Genomic DNA, 11,465 nt, shown 5'->3' on the forward strand with positions numbered 1-11,465 from the left:
TACTAGCAAAATACTTTTATTATTTTATAATGATAAAAGAAGGAGAGTAAAGATTTCTTTTTGGTGTATACCAGAGTTAAGGGCGGTAGAAGAATAAGGGGATTAATGGGATTTTTATGCACTTTGATGACAATAAAAAGTTAACAATACCAACCGTTTGCCATAAAACTTATCATAGCTCCCCCAAAACACATATATAAAGGATCATAGTTTTAAAATCTATAAAAGTAAAAAATATACAGTCAGAAACTCTAACGCTTATTTCCTCTTTAATATAAAATTGTAAACATTTATTTACACAAAGCAAATGTGTATAACAAAGTCCGAGCACCCTTCTTTTGAGTCATGGCTCCTGGAAGAGGGGATCTGCACTGAAGCGGAGGCATCTCCTCCCGACTCCCCAAAAACCAGATTCATAAATAAAGCCACGGGCAGCTCCCTGCGGGGACCCCAAGCATCACATTTTATTGCTTCAACACTGCAGCGAAGAAGCCTGTCTGTCCGGCGGCCCGAGGACTAAGGCAGGGGCGGCCCTCCCCAGGAGGGGACAGAGGTGAGCAGCCAGAGGGAGACCGGGAGAGGAACAGGACCCATCACCAGCCTTCAGCCCGCTATTTTTGGTAGAAAACCCGCTGAAGTCACCCTCTTCCCCTTCAGATGGGGGAACTCGCACAGAGGGTGGAGTCTTCACTGGCTTTATGATTCATTCCCTTCTTTGAAAGCTAAATTCAGCATCTGGGGAGGGCAGGGAGGGCGTTTAAAGGGGAAATGGCCCAGACACCACTCAAGGTGGCAAATGGCTATTAGAGAAGAGGATCTGAGGGTCCAAGTACCCCCATGAAAGGCACTGCTGGTGCAGAATAATAACTCCTGTGCACAACCCTTGTCCCCTCAAAAGCCACTTAGGCTGCCCACGTGGATATCTTCCCTGGCTCAACTCTTTACACAGGACACTCCTTGAACCATCCACTTTGAGACTCCAGGGAAATAAAAACAGGGTTTCGGTTTCTCCCGAGACCACTCTGCATGGAAGCCACTCTTCTCAGTGTCCTATCTGCTCTCCGACACTGTTTAAAAGGGTCTCAACCCTGCACTTACCATTTTGCTTTCGTTCTAACCCAACTGCTCTCTCCATCTGTTTTGTCCAGAAACAGCCCACAGGTAACCCTCTGTTTTGTGGACTCTTAGCTTAGTCAAGTCCATAGACCTTCAGAGAGAAATCCACTCAGATCTCGAGAAGGATTTATTAGTGTTATAAAGCCATTCTCTTTAAAAAGTGCAAGTCATCTGACATGGGAGAGTGGCAGAAGTGGTAAAACCAAGTGGGATTCTCTTCTTCGCCTGCCCCCCCCCCCACAGTGCTCCCCGCTTTCCCGCCTTCCCCCACACCTCTGCTTTCTGGGGAGGAGACGCCTTCCCGCCTACAACGCTGGGACTCCCCAGGGAATTCTAGTGACTCTTTCCCCACCAATCTAGTACACTGTCACCTTCAAGAAGTTTTCCATTTGGCCCGGAGAGACAAAGAAGGGGAGGCAGGAAGGTCACAGAAACTGGAGATGGGGTGAAGACCTCTGTGCACAGCTCAGCTGGGATCACCTTCCTGACACATTAAATCCCAGTTTTCAGAGAAAACTGCAGAAGGTGGGGAGTGACAACGACGAGAGGGGACACAGGCATCCCGAACTTTCCATTTCAGCACATAGCCCGGGGGCTGCCTGGGGGCGGGGGGGGGGGCACAGCACTGTGGGAGGGGGAGGCAGAGGCCGCATCTGTGTCCCCAGCTCTGCTAACTCACGCATCCTGTTCCTTTTTGGCACATGCGGTCTCAGGCTGCGCTGACGGAAACGAGTTCCCAGGGACCCTCCCTTTCCCCTAAAGCGGACAAAGAGCAGGAATAAGAAAGGCTCTCGACCACAAGGAAACCCTCGGTTCCCAATGCCACGCAATTGGTTTAAACCACCACCTATCCTAATCGGTCTTCAAATCTTTAAAAAAAAATTTTAATCTTTTCTATGCTACAAATTGCAAATAGTTCTGCTATATGAAGTTGCAATGAAACCTGTCCCCAGCATGGGGGCAAGTGGAGAAATCTTGGATTAAGTCAACACGACGGCACAGATTTTTGTAAGCCTGACATCGTGGGGTTTCACTATTCTTACTGTTGGGTTTTTTGGTCTTTTGGATTGAAAACCACCTGTAGAACCCTGTCCTGCTGTCCCGACACCGGGCAACGGATACCAGCAGAGGGGCTGGGGCCAGCCCGACTGACCGCAACTGCTGGCTGGAGCCGGGGGGGCCCCGCAGACCCTGGCCGGGGCCCGCCTCAGCCCTGGGGCTCTAGCCCCCCACCCCCACCCCGCCCGGTTCCCCGGGCCACGGGCTTTTGGTCCCAAGTAGTTGCTCTTTCTTGAATCTGAGAACAAAAATACAGGCTGTCTGAGCACTGAGAACACTGCAAACCCTCCAGTTACTGAGGCCCTAAGAGGTCGTCCAAATCATTCATCCACTCTTCCGAAGTCCTGTTCTTCAGCAGGGAGTCGATCAGGTCGGCATCTCCGGCCATGCTGGCCAGCCCGCTGCCACCCGGCTGCCCGCTGTAGGCGAAGGGGAGCTCCTGGCCCGCAGTCCGCACGGGGTAGGCCTGAGCGCAGTGCAGTCCTGCCCGGCCCGCCATCGGCGGTGCCGGGCTCTGGCTGAAGGCCCCCAGCTCAGGCCCGCCGGGGCTCAGGCCCGGCAAGCCCGGCTGTGGGGCTCCCTGGGGAGGTGCTGGGGCGGGGGCACTGGTCCTCTGCTGCGCGCTCACCGGGGGCAGCATGGACCCCGCCGCAGCTGCCGAGCTCATGGGGGCCATGGGCCTGCTGGGCATCGCCTGGGAGAACTGAGGGCTGGACATTTTCAGGTGGGCCTGCTGCATGTGGAAACTGGAGGCTGCCGTGAAGGGGCTCACGGTGCTGCTCCCTGGGGTCTGGCCGCTCAAGTTCGGCAGGCCCTGATGTGGCCACGAGGGGTTCTGGCCTCCCATAGCGGCTGACACTCTCGGGACCTGTGGCTTGGTTAAGCCAGAGTTCAGGGTCCCCTTATTGTGCTGCTGGGAGAGGCCGGAGCTCCCCAGAGAGTTCTGCCCATAGGCCGCGGAGACCGAGGTGTTCTGGCTCACGCTGGTCTGCCGTGCGATGTGGGCGTGTCCGTTGGTGGCCTGTGGCGGGGGCTGGGCGACGATCTGGGTGATGCTGGAGGCCATGCCGTAGAGACCACCCTGCGGCAGGCTTTGGGAGCCAGTGAACTGGGCCACACCCCGGTCCTGCTGGCCTGAGTTTGAGGGGAGCGAGGAAACCGAAGTGTGCCCGGGGCCCATCGGCATCAGACTCCCGGCCTGAGGGAACCCTCGAGGACAGCTGGAGTTAGATGGCCCCAAGCTGTTCATGCCAGGCACAGCAGCAGAGGACCCTAGAAGACAGAGAGGAGCCGGGCAATCAAGCTGGCATTTCTTGGCACACCGCTGCGGGGGGCTCTACGACCCCAGCTGCAGGTGCTACACTCTGGCGTGAAAGGCCAAACCAGAACACCGGGTATCCTGAGGTCAGTGGAGCCTCGAAGAAGACAGCCCTGGGGGCCGAAGGGGAGCAGGTTTCCTGCAGGGTGGAACGGAGGCCAGTCTGGAGCAGTGAGGAATTTAAGACCTGCTCAGAGGAAGGGGCCAACCCCAGGGTGGGGGAAGCCAGGAGACTCAATGATTCCCCCGTCAAAGTCCCACCCCGGTTCTGCTCTTTGGGAGCCCCCTGCCGGCACAGGGAGGAGGGGAATGGATCCAGCCCAGGGTCTGCCTCGGGGAGGTAAGGGCTCCGTGCAGTGTGACCAGGTGATGACGACAGGTGGCAGGGCAGGGGACCAGAGGCTCAGTGCCTGGGAAAATCTGCAGAGGGCTTCAGAGAAACGGTGACAAAGACACTGGGTTTTAAAAGGATCGAATTTCAGTGATTTAACAGTTTGGAGAAACGGAGTATTCTAGATGGAGAAGAGAGCATGGAAGGGCATGGAGTTACGAGAGGCTGGCTGTGTGGGGAGCTCCGTGGCTGGGGTATTGGGAGGATGTCCCCACCGGCTGGAGATGCAGCTGGACAGAGAGCTGTGGCCAGACTCAGGGGAGCTGGGGCTGCCACGTCAAGGGCGAGGTTGCAGAGCCAAAGGGGGAGGGGATTGCAACAGTGGTTCCAGGGCTGGGCGGGGGCTGCTCAAATCACTCAGGTGAGGGGTGCACGAGCTGTTGGCACCGTGGGGGTGAGAGAGGAAGGGTGTGAGGTCCTGTTTATTCCTGGAGGGATGGCCTGAGCCAGGGCAGCGAGGTTCCTGTGCACATCTGAGACCTCAGAGTGCTTCCCACCCGTGACACCAAAGTGAGACAAAAGGAAGAAAGAGAAGCAGCAAAAGGCCACACAAACTACCCCAATTCTCTCCTTATCTGGAAAATAAGAGGGTCGCTTTTTGAAGGCATGCAATGGCAGAAACAAAGAACTTTCTTAAGAATTACAGAAGCGGGGCGCCTGGGTGGCTCAGTTGGTTAAGCGACTGCCTTCGGCTCAGGTCATGATCCTGGAGTCCCGGGATCGAGTCCCGCATCGGGCTCCCTGCTCGGCGGGGAGCCTGCTTCTCCCTCTGACCCTCCCCCCTCTCATGTGCTCTCTGTCTCAAATAAAAAAAAAAAAAAAAAAAAGAATTACAGAAGCCATTTCCTATTGATAAGCTATCCTCCGGCCAGGAAGGACTTTGCTTCAAAAGATGGCGCCACCAGAGCGCTCACCAAAGTGGCCTGCCCCCACGACCCTGTTCCCCCGGCCTGCAGGGGACCTAGAAAGCCGCGCTCTGCGGGCGACTAGACTTTCACAAGCAAGTCCATCTAGTTAGCCCCTAGCAGGAAGCCAGGCCGACGCAAGAGCCACCCGCTCTGCCCTGTGCCCACCTCCCCGGGCCCTCACCTGCGAACTGCCCGACCTGCTGGGGGAAGGTGCTCTGGGCTGGGTCTTGGTACTGGGGAGGTGGGCGCGTCAGGTGGCGCTGGAACTGCTGCTTTTCCTAGAAAACACCAAGAAGGAAAGACCAAAACAACAAGACCCAAACAAAACAAAAACAAGAGTTAGAACAGACAGAAGCACACCCTACGTCTGTTACTCACGGATGCATTCCCGCGGACATAATGCTCGTGGTTCCATTTGGGGGATTTTTAATAAACTGTGTGAAACAGAAGGATGGGGCAGATCTAAGGAGCAATGATTACAAAAAAAACCCACAAAAAACGGTGGTGTATTGGTTTAAAAAAACGATGAGGGGAGTGCCTGGGGGGCGCAGTGGGTTGAGCGTCCCACTCTTGGTTTCGGCTCAGGTCCTGGTCTCAAGACCATGAGATGGAGCCCTGCACTGGGCTCCGAGCTGGGCGTGGAGCCTGCTTACGATTCTCTCTCCCTGTGCCCCTCGCCCAATGTTGGGAGGGCAGATCGGGGAAATGCTCATCAAAGCCACAATGACATCCCCTTCACACCCGCTAGGATGGCTAGAGCCAACAAGCCAAGTCCGGGCAGGCTGTGGAGAGCCTGGCGCCCTCACACGGTGGTGGCAAAGTAAAATGGGGCAGCCGCTTGGGAGCCCAGTCTGGCAGCTCCTCACAGGGCCCCACGTAAGAGCTGCCACGTGACCCAGCACTTCCGCCCCCGGGTATGCACTCAACAGAGCCGAAAACCTGCGACCGTAGTAAGAAGGGGGCACAACCCAAACGTCATCAACCGGTGAATGGATAAACCAAACGGCGCGTATCCACACGCGCGAGTACGATTAGCCACAAGGAGGGAAGCGTGCGCTACAACGTGGCCGGCAACTTTTAACGGTCATGCGGTTTTTTAGGGGCTGAAAACGGATGAAATCGACTGTGGTGACTGTGGTGATGGTTACACTACTGTGTGGATACGGTAAAAACCACTGAATTGTACACTTCAAATGGATGGGCTGGAGGTCATGGGACTCGAGTCCCAATAAAGCTGTTATTTGTAAAAATGGCAGAACGGGGGCAGGGATGTGGGCCTTCAAGTCCTCCTCAAGCACCTTCGTCTTCTGGGTGGCTGGTTCTTCTCTTACAACTTTTAAAGCTGGAATTTGAAATCCCGAGCATCGCTGTCACCTTGCCGCCCACGCACCGCACCTGGGGACCAGGCGGGTGAACTGCAGGATGTGGAGGGGGCTTGGCGGGCCTGATTCCAGAACTCGAGGGCCTCGGGGACATTTCCATTCCCCTGTGTCATATTCTGGCTTATCACAAACTACACTTACAACAACACTGGATCCCACAGTGAACCGGCAGACCAGGGAGTTCGGGGCTCTGGCAGTTGTGCACGTGGGGTATGGAAAAAAGACGCCCCTAACAAATACAGTTTTAGCCACAGATTTGCCTTCCTGAATCCCCGCCAAGTGACATGAAAGTGGCTTCGGACACAGGCCCCCGCTGAGAAAGGCCACACTCCTGGGAAGTGGTTTAAAAGGGCAGAGGAGGGGCGCCTGGGTGGCTCGGTCCGTGGAGGGGCGTCTGCTTTAGATTCTCTCCCTCTGCCCCTCCAGCTTGTGCTCTTTCTCTCTCTCAAATAAATAAATCTTTAAAAAAATTTTAAAATAAAAGGGCAAAGGACACGCAAACGCAGGCCCAGAGGCGGCGCGCGCGCGCAGTGGGGCTGAGAGCCGGGCAGTGCCGCGGGAGGCCGGAGGACGCGGGGGCGGCGGGAGGCCGGAGGACGCGGGGGCGGCGGGGGCGTCCTCCCCTCTCGTCTACCTGTTCTGCCAGAAGGTGCTGCTGCCTCTGTAAGAACTGCTGTTGCTGCAGATGCTTCTGCTGCTGCTCCCGCTGTTTCTGTTGGTCCAAAAGCAGGTGGTGCTGCTTCATGACCGCCGCCTGCTGCGGGCTGCTGAGATACGGGGCGCTGCTGCGCGTGCTGGCCGCCGAGGCGGCGGGCGGCTGGCTCCCCGCGGCGGCCACAGGGGCGCTGGGCGGGGGCTGCTCCTGGGCGCACAGAGGAGGGGGTCTCGGGTCAGGAGGAACACAGTGAAGTCTAGCAGGCCCGGTCGGCGCAGATTCTCCCCTGAAGCCTCTGCACCGCGCCCCCCCAAGGCTGACCCCAGGGCACGGGACCCCAGGCCGCACACCCGAGTACCCAGGCACAGCAAGGGGCAGCGTCACCAGCTGCACGCGATCCCTGCTGCCTGCGGTTCCCACTGAAGCCCGAAGCCCGCACGGCCGCATGCCTGGCTTCCAGGCCGCTCGCTCTCCGGAATGCGTGCAGGCAGATGCGCCCCCGGAGGAGGAACGCCCTGAGGGGCTCTGACGGATGGAGACCCGAGGTTCCAAGAAGTTCCAAGCGTGCCAACCTCGGGTCCCCAGGCGTGCCCGAAACCGTACCACGTGTCCATCTGTGTAGGGCATTTTCCTGGGACCAGACTGCTGGGCTTTTGTCAGATACTCACGCTCACAAAATACGGAGCATCGATGAAAACTTAAATAAATATTCTCAATTAATAGGTGGGCTAAAAGCTCAGAGTCATTAGCCCGTCAGAGGCTCCACAGTATTATCCGGTCATGACTTACATTTTAAAAGGGGGAAAATTTAACTCGAAACAGGGACAAAGGTAAAAAGCAATGATCATTTAAATAAGCTTGACTTTTTGAGCTCCTTTCCAGTCTTTTAAGGTCTGTATATTTCATCCTTAGAAGAAAGAGTCTAACCTTCGAGCAGACAGACCCTGGGTGATTCCCTACTCCCCCCCCCCCCCGCCCCCCAAGAAGCCTCTGGGCTCCAAGTGCTTTGTGAGGCGCTCTCAGGGACACTCCCAGTGGCTGTGGAGAGTTTCCCGGCTGGTACCAGTGGTCGCATCAACATTTCCACGTGTGCTCTCCTGCTGAGAGGCCTGACCTGGTTTGGGGCTATTAGAAATAACATGCAATGAATATCCCGCATATTACTTTCCTGTTTTTTTAGGGATTATTTCTTGCAGGGGTATAATGTGTCGATGCTTACGAACATTTTTATGGCTTAAGAAGAATATCTAACACCAAATTACTTCCCACCAGCACCGTGCCCATGTGCACACCCTCATCAGCAGAGGGGCACTGATTTCCCAATTATTATTATTACCAACACCAGGTTTTTAATTTTTAAAATTTTGCAAACACACAAGGGTACCTGCAAAGGTACTGGCCACAGGCTTATAGTCGTGAAGACCATGAGATGACAGGGCACACCAACATGAGGGCACGCCCCACGTTCCGCAACTGCTGCCACACCACTGTCAACAAGGATCAGGGATCTATGCATGCGGACACGGGGACAGTGTGGGACACACCGTGGAGGGAGAAAAGCACGTGTGCTCCCCTCTGTCTTGGAGGAAGTTGGGGGAACAAGCCCTTGCCATGAGAAGGTTGCTAGGGAAGAGACATCTCAGCACACATCTGAACATGAGCAGAAACGCAGTGATCGTGGTAAAACTGGCCCGTGACCATTCTCCGTGACTCTGCCGGCTGGAGCGTCACGCCTACTTAGCCACGGAGTTTACAGGTGTCGGGGAATCAGCTCTCCCCTTACTAAATCTTAAGGTATTTTGCACACAGAGATCTGAAAGGTGTTGTTTTTTTTTTCAAAGGCAAGGCCTCTAAGGAGCACATTAAACGTGACCTTTACCTGCAGAATACAGCCACCCGTGACTGGCTTTACGCTGTACGGCAGGTGCGAGACACTCGATGCCTCTGCCTAGGTGTCAACTGATGCCTCAAACGTATGGATACTTTAAACCAAGTTGCACCAGGGAATTTTACCCTATTTCTGTTTATTCAGAATTGACCCTGGTTTGCTTGACCGATTTTCTCTCTCCAGAGACTCAAAGGACGCCAGTTGCTGCTCCCTCCCTCTCTCCCTCCCTCCAACCACAGGGGTACACAGTGACAGAGAGGGAAGCCGGGAGCTCACCTGGCTGGGTGGAACCAGTGATCGGAAGGGCATGTTCCCTGGCTTTGGTTTCATCATAAACAAGGAGTTCTGCTCATTGCTCAGATGAGGCAGCTGCTGGGGAAGGTAAGCCATGAGGGCGGTCTTGCTCTGCCCGGACGCGGGGCCGCCTTGCCCGCAGTCGGCTTTGTAATGAGACAGGGGTTTGGTGTTGCCGTAGTCCAGCACCGAGCCCTGGTTAGGCACGGCACTCTGATTCAAGTTACTTGGCGGTGGGTGACTCAGCAGGTTCACGTGGCCGGCCTGGAGGTAGGGGCCTCCGGGCCGCGGGGAGCTCTTGTTCACTCCGGGCATCATGAGCAGTTTGGAGTTGGTGAAGTCTTGCTTGTAGCCAGGAGGGCTGGCAGGCTTCTCCAGGGGATAAGGGACGTTTAAGGGGCTGTGGGAGGGGCCCGTCTGCTGCCATGTGGACATCTGGCCTGGGGCTGGCGCCTGGGTGGCCTGCTGCGGGTTCTGGAGCATCTGCTCACGCTTCTGCTTGGCGGCGATCTGTTGCAGCTGGTGGGCAGAGGACAGCTCCGTGGCCCCTCCCGGGCCCTGGCTGGGCAACACTACGCTGGAGAGGGCTCTTGGTGCATTCTGGGCCTGGGCTGATGCCGGCATCAGGTTGGGACTGGGATTGTCGGTCCCGGGCTGACCAGAGGCATGGAACAGAGGCTGAGCGCCCCCCAGGCTGGGCGAATCTGTGCTCACGGGGCCGGCTGAAGGCCCCATAAAGGTCTGTCCTGCAGACCCAGCCCTCACTTGTGGAGAGCCTAACTGCTCTTGTTCAAAGGCTGCTGGAGAGAATTCTGTCTTAATATTAATATCCTGTGCCAAGGGGGTCTGTGTGGCCGACCCAGAAGACTCTGGGTCCTTCTTTTCTTCAAAGTCCTCGTTAAACAGATCCTTCATGTCTTCATCGGGCACTGACCTGTTCAGCTCCTCAATGAGCTCCTTCCACTCCTGCTCGTTAAGGTTGAGGTCAGGCATGAGGTTGCTCTGGGATATGGAGCCCCCGGCCCCTGTGATCATGCATGGCAGGTCATCGACGGGCTCCTGCTTCAGCTCTTTATTCAGGCTCAGAGGAAAGGGCTCACCGGGGTTGCTTCCCCCGTTCAAGTGGAGGCTCGAGTCTGCCAGACATTTCTTACTGATGGAGTCCAACCCCAGGGAGTGCTTCCCGCTGGCCTGCAGTGCCTCGGCGCCTGGCTTGTCAGGCTGCCCCAGGGGGGAGGCCGGTGGCAAGCCATTGGAAGCGATGGCTACCCCCAGAGGGGCCTCTCGCCGGGTCTTCTTGTGTCCAGGAAAGAGGTCTCCATAGCCGTTCTGCTGCTCACCATTCTGAGGGGAGGTGGTGCTCTCGAGGTTCCTCTTCACTGTATCGTGGAGATGCTGCAAAACACGGACAAGAGGGACTTCAGACACAGCGCCATGCAGGAGGCCCCTCCTAACAGTGAGGTCAGTCAGGGCCCACATCCCCGCAGCGCTCTCCTGCTGACTGTACCTGTCCAGCTTACACATCCCCCCCACTTCCCCTCTCCCAGGTCCTCCGGCGCTGCAGGAAAGCGAGCCCACGTCCATCAGTGCCTGGGTTCCTGACTTCTGCAGCCCTCTCTTCCTGCAGGACGCAAGCCCGATGCTGCCCACAGTCGTCTAGTCGGAGGGTGTGCCCAAGGATGGAACCAATGAGAAAGAACCAGAAGATACATATGCATTCTTGAGGGCGCCACCTAAGTCCTGGTTGTACAGGAGACCAGCGCCCCTGGACTTTTCACTTTGGGGAACCAAAAAATTCCTCGTGTTTAAGCTGATTTAACTCAGATTCCTTCCGCTTTCCGCAGGAGGCGCCCTGGCTGCTAGGGGCTCCTTCTCATGCCTTGGTGGGGGCGGCTCACGAGCACCAGGCTGCGCCGCCATTGTGTGGCTCAGGCCAGTTTTCCTGCCCTGTGCCTGGCCCCACCCCTTCTCTTAGGCAGGGCTGCTCCCATACGAGCCCACCCTCCTCCCTGCTGGCCCAAAGCAGCTTCCAGTCCCCTGCGCCCAGTCACCAGCCCCCACGAACCCCACCACTTCTTATGGAGAGCATCCCTCTGAACACAGCCAGTCTGTCTTGCATCGTTGTCCTTGCTTCCCTGTGAGATCTGTTCGGCTAGCCTTTCTAACAGCCCACCTTGGGCTGGGGCCAAGTGCTGTGTGCACACTGCGGCATTCATGGGCCACGGGACGGACACACACACACACACACACGCACGCACACACGGCTACAGGTGATGACAAATGCCCTCCACAAGCAGCAGAGCAACAGCGTCGGGCATCCAGGCGCAGGAGTTTCGTGAAGAGAACGTGACAACGGAAGTGGGGAGGAGAGAAGGTGGTATCTTTCCACTCTTCCCCCAGCCTCATTTTCAACCCCTGGGACATGATTGCTCCATCAGCCGAGATGCCTACACT

At 56.4% G+C, this 11,465-nt stretch overlaps 1 protein-coding gene across 1 annotated transcript; it reads right to left on the minus strand.

Annotated features, from left to right (window-relative positions):
* MAML1 (mastermind like transcriptional coactivator 1) lies at positions 1-11,064 on the minus strand. The gene is made up of 4 exons (XM_035029388.1): positions 8,994-11,064; positions 6,809-7,036; positions 4,974-5,070; positions 1-3,447 (listed from the first exon to the last, which is right to left on the minus strand). The coding sequence occupies exons 1-4, from the start codon at positions 10,593-10,595 to the stop codon at positions 2,468-2,470; spliced, it is 2,907 nt and encodes a 968-aa protein (XP_034885279.1). The 5' UTR covers positions 10,596-11,064; the 3' UTR covers positions 1-2,467.
* Between the last annotated feature and the right edge of the window lie 401 nt (positions 11,065-11,465).

The sequence above is a fragment of the Mirounga leonina genome, unplaced genomic scaffold, assembly GCF_011800145.1.
Source record: "Mirounga leonina isolate KUSES-001 unplaced genomic scaffold, KU_Mleo_1.0 Mir_239, whole genome shotgun sequence".
NCBI lineage: Eukaryota > Metazoa > Chordata > Mammalia > Carnivora > Phocidae > Mirounga > Mirounga leonina.